Source organism: Tupaia chinensis, unplaced genomic scaffold (assembly GCF_000334495.1).
Source record: "Tupaia chinensis unplaced genomic scaffold, TupChi_1.0 Scaffold000101_1, whole genome shotgun sequence".
Taxonomy (NCBI): Eukaryota; Metazoa; Chordata; class Mammalia; order Scandentia; family Tupaiidae; genus Tupaia; species Tupaia belangeri.
In genome coordinates, this window is record NW_006159565.1 from 2898837 (window position 1) to 2914025 (window position 15189).

General features: G+C 43.0%; 1 protein-coding gene across 1 annotated transcript in view; it reads left to right on the forward strand.

Moving 5' to 3' along the window:
• DAGLB (diacylglycerol lipase beta) overlaps positions 1-15189 on the forward strand; it is a 44060-nt gene that overhangs the window by 5516 nt on the left and 23355 nt on the right. The window contains exons 3-7 of the mRNA XM_006143633.3: positions 3769-3940; positions 4966-5224; positions 10115-10237; positions 11192-11319; positions 14372-14498. Of these exons, the coding sequence (XP_006143695.1) occupies positions 3769-3940; positions 4966-5224; positions 10115-10237; positions 11192-11319; positions 14372-14498 (809 nt within the window). The remainder of the gene's footprint in view (positions 1-3768; positions 3941-4965; positions 5225-10114; positions 10238-11191; positions 11320-14371; positions 14499-15189) is intronic.

Here is a 15189-nt window from a genome sequence, read left to right on the forward strand (position 1 = left end):
CAGTGTGGCGTTAGCACTGAGAGACTTCTAGAGGCAGAATTTCTGAAAGGTAAAGTATTTAGACTGGTGTCCTTTTGCATATAGCATTACTTCATTTATTTGCCATGTTTTGTTCCTATCACATTCTGGTCAGACCATTGAGTTTATTACCATAAGAGGTTCAGATTACAAGCAGTTAGTGTGAATTTTTCCCTGAGAAGATTTGTTTTTCTTCAGATATTTTTTGTGGTTTCAGGGCACACTTGCACTCCTGTGTTGGATGCTCATTGTCACTCCTAGAGGATCCCTTGGTGCCTACACTGTCACACACATACATTATCTTCAGGTTGTACCGAGGCTTGATAGTTGCCTATTCCATAACCTCTTCCAAACAGAACCTAGTTGTATTCAGTATGTCTCTCCATCCCTCACTTAAGAAGTTTGCATCCGAGAATCTGGCCCTAGGCCTAGTTCAGGAAAGACCCTCACACGTTTGTGATTGGTTCAGGAGTAGACTTGTGACCTGATGGGCCCAATGAAAGTCAGGGAAAGTCATCTGGGAAGGTCTATGGAGTTTTCTCTAAGAATCCAGAAGCTCCTTTTTGCTCCTGGATGTTGCTGTATCTCCACTCAGAGCAAAGGTAAGCTAACATGCAGAGGGCAGCTGTGGGAAGGATAGGGAGGTAGAGCCATAGCCTGGTCAGGCTATTCCTGAGACCCTTATGGCCACTGGGTCCAGGAATCGAACCATGGTCAACTACATGGGACATAGCCATTACACCAACTGCTGGTACCGATAGAGATTTTTTTTCTATAGGATATATGTACTTGCTGGAGAGACAGAGAGAGACAGAAAGTGAGAAATCACCCCCTGGGGGGTTGACCACACAGCAATCCCTTCTCTTTCATTCTCCTTTCGAGATTTTGGGCTCGTACATGCATATACACACATGCTTGGTGTGAGTTTCAAGCCTCCAATCCAGAACTCAAACTGTAGTCTGCCATGCGGGAATCCAGTGACATAACCATTACGCCATCTGCTGGTCCCAAAATTTTACCTTTTAAAAAACTTTGTCTTTGGGGCTGGCAGGTGGTGTGGTGATTAAGGACTCTGGACTCCCCCGTGGCCAACCATGGTTCGAGTCCCGGACCTGGCAGCTTGTTTTCTCATTCTCTCTCTCTCTTGCTCTGTCCTTCTCTGGTCAAATAAAAATACATAAATAAGTAAATAAAGTTAAATAAAATAATTCTTTTGAAGAAAACCTTTGTCTTTGGGGCCAGCCAGTGATATGGTAATTAAGGCAGCTGGATCCCAAATGGCTGACTTCTTGGTTCAAGTCCCAGACCCTGTAGCTTGGAAATCACATTGGACAGATATGTGTGCTGACCCAAAATCCCAAGAAGAGAGTGAAGGAGAAGGAACTGTGGAACGGCCATCCCCTGGAGGGTGATTTCTCAGTTTGTCTCTCTGTCTTGTCTCCCCGTCCAATAAATGTATGTGCTCTATAGAAAAACTATTTAAAAAAAAAAACCCTTGATCATCCTGCCCCAAATGAGGACCAGTAGTGTTTAATATTTTAAAACATGGGGCCAGAAGGTGGTGTGGTGGTTAAGGCATTAAACACTCACATATGGCTGACCACGGTTCAAGTCTCAGACCTGGCTTGCTTTCTCACTTTCTCTCTCTCTCTCTCTCTCTGTTTCTCTCTGTTTCTCTATGTCTCTCTCTGGTCTAACTAAAATAAATGAAGGAATAAATAAATAATTCTTTAAAAATATTTTAAAATGTGACTATAATTCTAATATAAGGTAGTTTTGGGAATTTAAAAGCATTTCTATACCAATTCATTCTTTTTTTCTTAAGAATCATCTTTTATTTAACTTTACTTACTCATTTTAATTTGACCAGAGAGGGACAGAGCGAGAGAGAGAGAGGGAAGGTAAATCACCAGGTCCAAAACTCAAACTGCTGTCGGCCATGTGGGAATCCAGTACCCTTAACCTGCCACCTGCCAGCCCTCAAAATCATTCTTTAACTCTTAGTTTTTGTTTTGTTTTGTTTGTTTGTTTGTTTTGGAGAGGTTTTTGCTATAGAGCACTTGCGCTTGCCAGACAGACAGAGACAGAGAGACAGAAAGCGAAAAATAACCCCCCAGGGGGGATGGCCATGCCGCAGTCCCCTCTCCTCCATTCTCCTCTCGGGATCTTGGGCACGCATGCACACGCGCTCGGTGTGAGTTTTAAGCCACCAGGTCCGGAATGCAAACTGTGGTTGACTACGTGGGAGTCCAGTGACATAGCCATTAAGCTAACTGCTGATCCCGTTTTGTTTTGTTTTCAACTTGTGCATAGCCTAGGAGAGGGAGAGAGAAGGAATGGGGGAGAGGGAAGGGGGAGGGAAGACTAGAGAGAAAAGGCACTATCCCACCCTCCAGGCTTGGTCTTACCACAATCTTTTTCCTCCAGTCCTAGTCAGGATTCTGGGAACATGCACGCATACATCTGTCGTGAAACCAACTGAGTGGAGACTCAAACTCCCAGCTACTTGGGAGGCTGAGGTTGAAGGATCAAAAGTTCACAACTAGCCAAGTCTAAACACAGCGACTTGAGAAATATGCTGGGCACATGTGCATGTGTGTGCATGCCCAAAATCCTGAATGGAAAGATAAAGGAGAAAGGATTGTGGTGTGACCATCCCCTATGGGGGGGGTGTTCCCTCACTCTCTCTTTCTCTCTTTTTGTCTCTTTCTCTCTCTAGTGAGCACACATACCATCTAGCAAATTTTTTAAAAGAAAAAGAAAGTAGCTATTAAAGAGGCCAGCCTATAGCTTAGTGGTTAAGGGAACTGGATCCAACATGACTAACCTCCGTTCAGGTCCCAGCCCCAGCAGTTTTGAAAAGCATATCTGGTACGTGGGTGTGTGTATCCAGAATCTTGGCACAATGGAGAAATCGAGCAAAAGGGATTACAGCATGACCACACCTATTGGGGTCATTTTCTCTCTCTCTCTCTCTGTCTCCATCCTCCTCCCTCTCTGGTGAAGGTATGTGCCCTCTGACAGGAAAAACAAGAGAAAAAATAGCTTGTAAGTTCCCTTAACCTTGGTTTCCTTGTTTGTAAAATAGAATAATGACTAACCCACAGTCATCGTGAGGATTAAAGAATAATTTAGGGCATGAAGTGTTCAGGATGGTATCTAAAATGATGTGGTCGATCTTTCCAGGCTGGCTAGAACTGTACTGGGTTAGTTCTGTCTTATGCCTCTTGTCCTGGCATAATTATTTAGAGCACCCTCTTTTTAAAATAGAATTATTTTACTAAAAAAAAAAAAGAATTATTTTATTGACTTTTTTATCATCATTATTCTTTAATTTGGCCAAAGAGAGACAGACTGAAAGGGAAAGTGAGAAAGCAAGCCATTGGGTCTGAGACTCGAACTGTGGTAGGTCATGTGGAAATCCAGCACCTTAACCACTACGCCACCTGCTGGCCCCAGTGGCACCCTCTTGTGTTCTCCAAAGTATCCCAATCTGGGCAATAATTATATGTTCACCCTTGTGTTGCGCAGAAACATTTCTAATCCCTGGTAAATCTAAGAAATGAATCTGAGACCTTTTGTCATGTCTTTCTTTCCTCACTTTGTCACTTGCTCTCAAACTTAGGTGCTGATCACCAGTTAAGTGTGGAAAGGTCAGATGGTGGGTATGCATGTGGTGCAATGCACACTGTTAGCCATGTTTATCTCAGAGGAAGCAAGTGAGCAGTATGAATGTTTTCTGTATTTCAGGAACCATCTGTAACCCTGGACCACGCAAGTCTATGTCTAAGCTACTTTACGTACGCCTAGCACTGTTTCTGCCAGAGATGGTCTGGGCTTCTCTGGGGGCTGCCTGGATATCAGACGATGTTCAGTGTGACAAAACAGTTGTGAATGGCATCATCGCAACCGTTGTTGTCAGGTGAGGTTCTTCACCTTGTCTTTTAGTTTTTTTCTTTTCTCAAACGCATTTGAGATCCAGATAAACAAGCCCTTTCTGAGTAAATCATTAGCGAGCACCCCATTATGTGAACTGCCTAAAATAGTTACAAAGTTGGACCTTTCTGAGTAAATCATGAAAATTTAGAAACACCTGTTTATACATGAGGAATAATTCATCTTTTATTATGCATTGACTGATGTAGTTTTCTTTCTTACTGGTTCTTTGCATGATCTCCCTTCCCTTATAAGAAGGAAGTAAACCAGAGACTAAAACAAGAGCAAGAGCTAAAGGTAGGGTGAGAAGAGTTATGGTGGCAGGAGTTACAGCAGAGAATAATAATGCAGAATGATAAGGCTTTCACATTTTCTAGGCAAGTAATCTTAGAGATGATCCATTTCTATCCCCTTGAGTTACAAAGTAGGAAACATAAGGCTTGAGCTGTTGGCCACCCTTCTTGAGTCACACAGCTCTGGAGCAGGAGGGTTCCCTCCCAGAAAGGTCTCGTCCCAGCGGTACATCTTCCCAGCAGTATCTGTATTCATGAACCCAAGCCCCTGGCACACCATGGTAGTCTAGAAATAAATGTTTAACTATATTAATGAAAGTATCCTTCATTACAGAAATCCTTTGGTTTTTATCATGAAGACCCTCGAAACACTGAGGAATAAGGGCCTGGCTCATGGGCAGGGACTGGGGAGAATAAACTCTAGCTGCTTCTGTGGCCACGCTTCAACCTGCCCACTAAGCAGCTCCATGTTTCTTTTGTGGTCTTTACTTTAGAGCTCTAATCCTTGTGGGGCCTGGGTTAATTATGAGTTCATGAAGGAACTGTCTAGGAGAAACGAGTTGCTCACCTTAGCCAAGTTCGGAGAGCTCCACCTCTCCCCAGGTCTCTGGAATCTTAACTGTAGAGACATAGAAGCTGAGTTTGAAGGAGGAGTCTTCATCCGTGCAGCTGGAGGTGGGGCCCACAGTCATCCAGCCTTTTCCTCTCTGTTTTGCAGTTGGATCATCATCGCCGCCACTGTGGTTACCATTATTATTGTCTTTGACCCACTGGGGGGGAAAATGGCTCCATACTCCTCTGCTGGTCCCAGTCACCTGGATAGTCATGATTCAAGCCAGTTATTTAATGGCCTCAAGACAGCAGCTACCAGCGTGTGGGAAACCAGAATCAAGTTGTTGTGCTGTTGCATTGGGAAAGACGACCATACTCGAGTTGCTTTTTCGAGTACGGCAGAGCTTTTCTCAACCTACTTTTCAGTAAGCTAAAGGGGTCTGGTTTGGTCTCTCTCTTTGTGTACTCTACATTTTGAGCCAGTCCTCCCTGTTCATGTAAAATTGCTATTAAGAACCTGGAATCCCTGGGAGTGTTGGGGTGGGGGAAATATTTTGAGATGATTACTTCACGGAGTTCACTGCCAGGGTCACTCTTTTTCAGACCCTACCTCTGGTTGGGTGCATCTTTGTAGTGATACATATTACCCTGTCAAGATTTCTACTTGGGTTTAAAACATTAAATAACGGAACCTGTACATTTTAGAAATAACTTTCCAGCTGTCTGTTTTTATGTCCTTTATCCAGCTGGAACTCAGCGGATACCAAGCATAGGCAGTGTCAGGCACCTAAAGAGTATCAGATAATGATGTCTTTCTTCTGAGTATCATGACAGAAATGATAGATTGTTCTACTTGTGAAGGAAAGCTTGAATAAATTATTACAGCGCAGGAAGAGAATCATTATCCAAAGCAATTCCTTCAGTGATTTGGAAATATGCATTTTTTTTTTTCAATCTAGTGTGTGATTTTGTGTTTTCATGTGATGGTCTCTGATAAACTGCTCTTGTGTTTGTTGTTGAGACCTAGAAAAGGAGGACGAGTTCTCTTGGCATCCTGCGCACCTGCCAGTTTCCTCCTCGCATCTCTATGATGTCCGACTTGGCTTTGTTCAGGGCTGCCCCTGAAGTCCAACACTAGGCCAGAGCAGCAGCCTCCATGTAGGGGTTGGAGAGCTTTGTCTCCTAACTTAAAGGAGTACTTCAACCTAGTCTTAAGGTATTTGGAAGAAGGAAGAAAAGAAGCTGGTTATTCTTAGAGAATGTGTTAATCTACATCATAGGCATAACTGATGGTTCGTTGGGCAAGTGGCCAGTGCATGGTCCTTTCTTTTTTTTGGAGAGGTTTTTGCTATAGGGTGCGTGTACTTGCCAGAAAGACAGAGAGAGACAGAAAGCGAGAAATCACCCCCCAGGGTTGATGGCCATGCCGCAGTCCTTTCCCCTCCATTCTCCTCTCAGGATCTTGGGCATGCACACACATGCGCCCGGCATGAGTTTAAGCCACCAGGACCAGAACCCAAACCGTTGACTACATGGGAGTCGAGCGACATAGCCATTCTGCCAGCTACTGGTCCCAGCATGGTCCTTTCTTATAGGGTGGAAGTTCCTGGAGGTGGTTGAAGATTCCTGACTCCTCCATATCTATCCTGAAGAAAATGGGCAAGGTTAGGCTCAAGAAGACTGACTCTACAGCTGTACTAGTTTGGGGTTCATTCTTTTTGAGGCTTGCCATACCCAGTTTTTACAAACTCCACTTTTCATGCCCAATGAGAATAAGTTCAGTCTCATAAATCTACTGTAGCCTGTGCTTCAACAAAACCTTCACAGCGTCTTGAGAAATGAGAATATACATTTGGGTTAAGATTGTGTACCACTACAAAGGTGGAGAATTTATCTGTTTATTCTTCCACTTGACAAAAGATTTGAAATATTAGGTTGGTGCAAAAACAATTGCATTTTGGAGCATGAATTTTAAATAATTTTAACTAGACTCAAACACATCTTTATTACTCAAAATAGGAACTATTAAAATCACACTTAAAGATTATTTTATTTAGCTTGCTTGCTTGCTAGCTAGCTTCCTTGCTTTATTTATTTCATTTGATCAGAGAGGGACAGAGTGAGAGAACAAAGACAATGAGAGAGAGGAAAGTGAGAAAGCAAACCACCAGGTCTGGGACTCAAACTGTGGTCAGCCATGTGGGAGTCCAGTGCCCTTAACCACCATGCCCCCTGCTGGCCTCACAATCACATTTTTGCCAACAATAAATAAGTTTATTTCTGTAGCATGAAAATCCATGGTTTGGGATTTGACGAACTCTTGGGAAACATCTTCTGTATCCTGCTGGTTGTGGAATTTTTCCCTGCAAAAATTGGCAACCTGCTTGAGAAGTGGTAGTTGGTTGGTGAGAGGTCAGGTGAATATGATGGATGTGGCAAAATTTCATAGCCCACTTTGTTCAATCTTTGACACGTTGGTTGTGCAAAGTGCAGTTGGACATTGTGGAGAAGGATTGGGGGCCCTTTCTGTTGACCAAAGCCGGCTGTAGACATTGCAGTTTCAGTGCATCTCATTGGCTGAGCTTACTTTCAAGATGTGATGGTTTCACTAGGATTCAGAAAGCTGTAGTGGATCAGACCCCACCAAACAGTGACCATAACCCTGTTTTTGGTACAGTCTTGGCTTTGGGAAATGCTTTGGAACTTCTTGGTCATCGCTAGTTGTTTTACAAAATCTGCTTTTCATTGCATATCACAATCCAATTGAGAAATGGTTCATTGTTGGATAGAATAGAGAAGATGACACTTCAAAATGACAATTTTTGGGGAACCAGCAGTTAATGTAATGGCTATGTTGCTGGACTCCCACGTAGTCGACCACGGTTCGTGTCTCCTACCTGGTGGCTTAGAACTCATGCCGGGCGCGTGTGTGTGCGTGCCCAAGATCCTGAGAGGAGAATGGAGGAGAAGGGATTGCGACATAACCATCCCCCCTGGGGGGGTGATTTCTCGCTTTCTGTCTCTATGTCTCTCTCTGTCTGTCTGGCGAGCGCACGCGCCCTATAGCAAAAAAACCTCTCCAAAAAAAAAATGATAATTTTTAAAACATTTTAGTCAGCTTATGAGATACCCACTTATCAAGTTTTTTTCACCTTTCCTATTTGCCTCAAATGCCAAGTGACAGTAGAGTTGTCAACATTGAGTTCGTCAGCAGCTTCTCATATAGTCATAGAAGATCAGCTTTGATGATTGCTCTCAATTAGTCATTGTCAACTTTTTTTTTCTTTTTTTTCTTTCTTTGGACAGGTTTTTGCTATAGACCATGTGTGCTCGCCAGACAGAGAGAGACAGAGAGACAGAGAGGCCAGTGACATAGGCATTACGCCAACTGCTGGTCCCTCAACTTTTTTTTTTTTTTTAAGAATTATTTAAATCTATCTATCTATTTATTTTTAGAGAGGTTTTTGCTGTAGGGCACATGCGCTCACCAAAAAGACAGAGAGAGACGGAGAGACAGAAAGTGAGAAATCACCCCTCATGGGGGATGGCCATACCGCATTCCCTTCTCTTCCATTCTCCTCTCGGGATTTTGGGCACACACGCACACACGCCTGGTGTGAGTTTAAGCCACCAGGTCCAATACTCGAACCGCAGTCGTCTACATGGGAGTTCAGTGACATAGCCATTACGCTAACTGCTGGTCCCAAATTTATTTATTTATTTGTTATTTATTTATTTATTTATTTATTTAAATTTGACCAGAGAGGGACAGAGTTGGGGGGGCAGTGAGAAAGCAAGTCACCAGGTGTAGGACTTGAACTGGCCATGTGGGAGTCCAGCCCTTAACTGCCATGCCACCTGCTGGCCCCAGTCATTGTCAACTTCTGATGACTGGCCAATTAGACTCCTCATCTTCTAAGCTCTTCTCTCCTTTGCAAAACATCTTGAACTACCACTGCACTGTTCATTAGTGGTTCCTGAGCCAGAGGGGTTGATGTTACGAGTTGTCTCCATTGCTTTGTGATTCTTTTTTTTTTTTTTTTGGGGGGGGTTTTTGCTATAGGGCGCGTGCGCTCACCAGACAGAGACAGAGAGACAGAAAGCAAGAAATAACCCTCCAGGGGGGATGGCCACACCGCAGTCCCTTCTCCTCCATTCTCCTCTCGGGATCTTGGGCACGCACGCACATGCGCCCAGTGTGAGTTTTAGGCCTCCAGGTCCGGGACACGAACCACGGTCGACTACATGGGAGTCCAGTGACATAGCCATTACGCTAACTGCTTGTCCCCACTTTGTGATCTGTTTTGAACTCGAATAAGAAAATTCCTCGAATTTGTTTTTTGTCTAACATCATTTCTATAGTCTAAAATAAAAAGCAAAGCAAGTAATAAGTCACTAGCAAAAAATGTAAAACAAGAAATGCACATTAAAATGATGTATAACATAACCACATTTATTTAATTATGTATCCAGTATCGGGACCAGCAGGTGGCATGGTGGTTAAGGCACTGAACACTCCCACATGGCTGACCATGGTTCGAGTCCCTGACCTGGTGGCTTGCTTTCGCACTTTCTCACTCTCTCTCTTTCTTTCTGGCCGAATGAAAATAAATAAATGAACAAGTAAAATTAATAAATAGTCTTTAGGGACCAGCAGTTAGCATAATGGCTATGTCGCTGGACTCCTACGTAGTTGACTGTGGTTTGCATTCCGGACCCAGTGACTTAAAACTCACGCCGGGCACATGTGTGCACGTGCCCAAGATCCCGAGAGGAAAATGGAGGAGAAGGGATTGTGGCGTGGCCATCCCTCCTGAGGGGTGATTTCTTGCTTTCTGTCTCTCTTTCTCTTTGTCTGTCTGGCGAGCGCATGTCTCTCTGTCTTTCTGGGGAGCACATGCACCCTATAACAAAAACCTCTCCAAAAAAAAGAGAAATAAATAAATAAATAAATAGTCTTTTAAAAAATGTATCCAGTATCAAATAGCAAATTTCAACAATGCAAACTACAGTTACTTTTGCATCAACCTAATAGATTAAAAATAACTACATTATTAGAAGTGAAAGTTTAATATAGAAATCATCCAATGTTGTTTATTCTCTAATTGGTTTGTCTGAAGGCAGGATGTGAAAAAAACATTAAGCTCACATATAGAAGGATTCCGGCAAGGAAATGTTCTTCTTTAATACTTTTGTGCATATAAATGAATCTCTGTGTGTATGTGTGTCTGTGAATGCTATAAAACTTAATTTTGAGGGACTCATGGGAAGTCCTTGCTGGCGTTTGTGACAGGCCATTGTGGTTCTCTACCTAGGACACAGATCTAGTGCCCAGTGACATTGCAGTGGGCCTTGCTCTTCTTCATCAGCAACAGGACAACATCATGAATAACCAGGAGCCTGAGGAGGTGATCAGCCACTCGCCAGGGCAGTCCCAGGTCAGCGTGTGTTTCTGTTGGACCACGTAGTTCTGACATTTATACTTATACATCTTCCAAAACGGACAACTAGCCAACAGCAATTTCGGTGGTATCTAATTTGTGTCTTTTTTTTTTTTTTTAAAGGAATTATTTATTTAATTAATTTCATTTGTTATTATTTTTCAATTTGACCAGACAGAAACAGAGAAAAAGGAAAAGTGAGAAAGGAAGTTGCCAGGTCAGGACTTGAACCGTGATCAGCCATATGGAAATCCAGCATCCTTAACCATCGGGCCACCTGCCAGCCCCTGCTTTGTGTCTTTTGCTAATTATAGTTTATCGCCTATAATTGTCATCTGGAGTTCAGGTAGTGAGAGCCCGTTTCTAGCCAGTTCACCATCCATTGTGTTTTTAAAGCTTTCTGTTTTAGGAAATTGGATGTTGGAGTCTGTATAGCAGAAAGATTCCTCCTGGGGTGGGACCTGGTTCTCTCTGGGTGTGTTTGCTTTATTCTCTGGGCCTGGTGAGCACATGTGGTTCAGGTTTGCTTGATGATAATCTTCCTGACAGATATTTATGTTTTTGAAGAAGACAACTGCTCATAGACTTTATGTTCTGCCTGCCCTTTGTTAAACTGCCCAGTTCTTGGTAGCTCATGTGTGGCAGTGACATGGAAATGTGCTAGTTAAATGCACCTAGGCAGGAAGCACCAGCCCGTTTCAGCTGGAGCCACAAAAGTTAGGGTTTATCCTGCTGTTAACTCCCATTATACTTGTTGCATTTCTATAAAATGAGGAGTCCATCAGTTTACATTTAGGAACCAATTTTCCCCATGGAAATCCTGAGTGTTCTAGACAGTGAAGAAAAAGCAGGAAGAATCAGAAATTTGAGTTCAGGTTTAAGATCTTAGTGCGTGGATTCTCTCCAAAATGAGTTCACCTAAACAGAGAGTTTTTCCTCCTTCTCTTCCAGGAAGCTGACTTGGATGCAGAATTAGAAAACTGCCATCATTATATGCAGTTTGCAGCAGCCGCCTATGGGTGGCCTTTCTACATCTACAGAAACCCATTTACAGGGCTGTGCAAGATTGGTGGTGACTGGTAGGTTGGCATGGTTGAGCCCTGTGTATCCCTATTTCTCTTAAAAACCTTTATGTGGGGCTGGCAGGTTGCACAGTGGTTAGGTGCTGGACTCGCCCATGGCTGACCACATTTTGAGTCCTGGACTTGGAGGCTTGCTTTCTCAATTTTCCTTTCTCTCTCTCTCACCATATACCTTTTGTCTCTAATTACTTCAGCCTGAATTTCCTTTTTAATTAAGATTTTGTTTATTTCTTTATTTTTGAAGAATTATTTTATTTAACTTTATTTATTTTAATTGGACCAGAGAGGGACAGAGCGAGAGAGAGAAAGCTTCCAGGTCCGGGACTCAAACCACAGTCAGCCACTTGGGAGTCCAGTGCCCTTAACCACCATTCCACCTGCCAGCCCCCAGCCTGAATTTCCTAAGAACAAGGACATTCTTTTACATAATTACAGTAAAATTATAAAATTCGGAAATTGATCATTGATCATTAGCCAATTTGCAATTTATATAGAAATTTTTCCAGTCATCCCCATAGTATTCTTTTTTCCTAATAACATCCCTTGTAGCAATTCTTTGTTTGATCCAGGATTTTATCATATTGTTGTCATGTCCCCTTAGTCTCCTTCAGTTTGGAACAATTCCTCCGCCTTTCTGTGTCTTTCACAAATCTGATGTTTTGAAGAGGACAATTGTTTTGCGAAGAGCCCTAACTTTGCATTTGTGTGATGATTTTCTTGTGATTAGATTCAAGTTTTTAACTTATTTTTTTGGAGAGGTTTTTGCTGTAGGGTGCGTGCGTTCACCAGAAAGAGAGAGAGAGACAGAGAGATAGAAAGCTAGGGAGTATGGCCACGCCGCAATCCCTTCTCCTCCATTCTCCTCTCAGGATCCTGGGCACACACGCACACATGCCCGGCGTGAGTTTAAGCCACCGGGTCTGGGACTCGAACCACGGTCGGCTACATGGGAGTTCAGCGACATATCCATTACACTAACTGCTGGTCCCCAAGTTTTGAACTTTTGGCAGAAATGCTCCATGAGGAATATTATGTCCTTCTTAGTACCTTATATCAGAAGACACCTGATGCCATTGTATCCCATTTTGGTCACGTGAACATTGTATTCAGTGGTGACTGACAGTTTTTTGCCACAGAAGAGATACCTGTCTTTACTTTGTGCGTAAGTTACCTTTGGGGAGATACTTTGAAGCCACTTCGATATACTTCTATTTGCTAGTTTTAGTATTCATTGATATTTTTACTTGCTAGTTTTAGCATTCCTTGTTTTTTTTTTGAGAGATTTTTGCTATTGGGTATGTACACTTGCTGGAGATAGAGACAGACACAGACACAGAGATGGAAAGCAAGAAATCACCCCCAGGGATCAGGATCAGGGTGGCAATCCCTTTTTATCCATTCTCCTCTTAGGACTTTAGGCACACACACACATGTACCTGGTGTGAGTTTCAAGCTACTGGGTCCAAGACTAGAACTGTGACCAACTACTTGGGAGTCCAGTGACATAGCCATTACGCCAACTGCTGATCCCATCATTCATTCTTTTTAAAAAATAAAAATAAAAATAAATTTTCCATTTAGTTTTATTTTTTATTATTATTATTATTTTAATTTGACCATGGAGAGGGCAGCAAGTGAGAAAGCAAGCCACTGGGTCTGGGACTTGAACCGTGGTTGGCCATGTGGAACTCTAGCGCCCTTAACCACCATGCCACCTGCTGGCCCCCATTCATTATTTTCTTAAATTAGTTGTTATCCTGTTTTAAAGAGCATTTCCTTCCCTGCTAACCAATATGGATTTATAGATTCTTTCTTTATTTAATGGATTATAATTCTTTACTGTGCATTTTGTAACAAGTATAAAATTTATTTTATGCCTAAAATTTGAGGCCCTGCAGGCTGACTCCTGTGTCCTTTTGATATATCCTCATCTTTTTTTAAGCACTTTCTGATTTTCTGACATAAATTGTTGCAACCTCTTCTTGTGCTTCCCCTGGAATCCCTTTCTCTAGGGCACCCTCTTCATTTAGTGCAGGTAGTGGCATTTAGAATCTAAGATCTAAGTGTTTGGTGTTACTTGGTGTTACTCCTGTGGTGTTACTGCTTCTGGAACCTTTCAGTGGAAGAGGTGGGGGGGGATAGTAATTTCAATTTCAGCCCAATACATATTTATTTTAAAAGTCAAGGGACCAGCAGTTAGCATAATGGCTATGTGCTGCTCCCATGTAGTTGACTGCAGTTTGAGTCCTGGACCTGGTGGCTTAAACTCAAACCGGGTGCGTGTGCGTGCGTGCCCAAGATCCCGAGAGGAGAATGGAGGAGAAGGGATTGCAGCGTGGCCATCCTCCCTAGGGGGGAGGGGCGTGGTGATGGTTTCTCGCTTTTTGTCTCTCTGGCGAGTGCACACACCCTATAGTAAAAAAAAAACTCCCCCCCCAAAAAAAAAAGTTGCTTGGATTACATTCATTCTTTGCCCCCCGCCCCGAGGTTTTTGCCACAGGGCATGTGCACTCAACAGAGAGAAAGTGAAAAATTGCCTTCCCCAGGGGGTGTGGCCACTTTTCCATTCTCCTCTTAGGATTTTGGGCACGCATGCACACACACCCAGTGTGTTTCAAGCCACCAGGTCCGGGATTTGAACTGCGATCAGCCACACAGGAGTCCAGTACCTGAACCACTACACCACCTACAAGCCCCTAGATTAATTCTTTTATTGGTATTTGTTTCTTCTTTGGGTTTGGTCCTGTCATTAATTTAGAATGGTTTGGGTCACCTGCTTCTGTTGGCCTTCAGTTTTAGGATCCCTCCTATCCTTTTTAAATTTCTGTTTGAATATGTATGACATGAATGTGAGGCCAGACGTTAGAGCTCTACTACGAGGTATCTACAGAAAAATACTCCTTGTTTAAATAACATTGTGTGTCAGCCAGGTTTGACTGGAAGTGGTAAACACCAGTTAGTCTTCACCTTTGTGGAAAAATGATATGATGAGCGTTCCTTGGTCAGTGGCTCAGGCTGGCACAGTAACATCTTTGCTCCCGCGTTTCAGCTGCAGAAGCAGAACAACAGAATATGACTTAGTCGGAGGTGATCAGCTCAACTGCCACTTCAGCTCCATCCTGCAAACAACGGGGCTCCAGTACCGGGATTTCATTCACATAAGCTTTCATGACAAGGTATAGTAGAAGACAGGGGTTCTTAACTTCCTTTGGGTCATGGAGTCCTTTAAGATTCTGATGAGAATTATGTTATTCTTCGTGTAATTCACAGATACACATATACACTCTCACTCCTAAATCTCATGTTCCATTGCAGGCCATTCACAGACAGTCCCTAAAGCTCATACAGGTCTGTGTATCTAGGTTAAAAACTCTAGTTTTTTGCTTTTAAATAAAGCGTTATTTATTTTATTATTATTTTATTTGCTATAGACCATATGAACTCACCAGAGAGACAGACAGAAAGAGAGAGTGTGTGTGAGAAAGCAAACCGCCAGGTCTGGGACTTGAACCGTAGTTAGCCATGTGGGAGTCCAGCACCTTCACCACATCACCTGCAAGTCCCCAAAGCCCTGGTTTAACATAAGATGGAGCAACAGGTCTTCCTCAGAGATATAATACTATCTTTCTTATGTAAGCCCATATTTTTATTGAAGAACAGTGAGTTACATTAGTAGTAATCCCACACGGATTTCTAGGGTTCAATTCACAGTCTTCACTCTGGGCCATGAGCTCCATCGACACATTTTGGTGGGTATCAGATTCCCCTAGGGAAAGCAGTGAAGCTGCACAAGCCGGTTCTGTCTGACTTCAATGACTCATGCCTTGGCATTGCCTAGTAGCTCTCCAGGCAATTCCCACACACCCC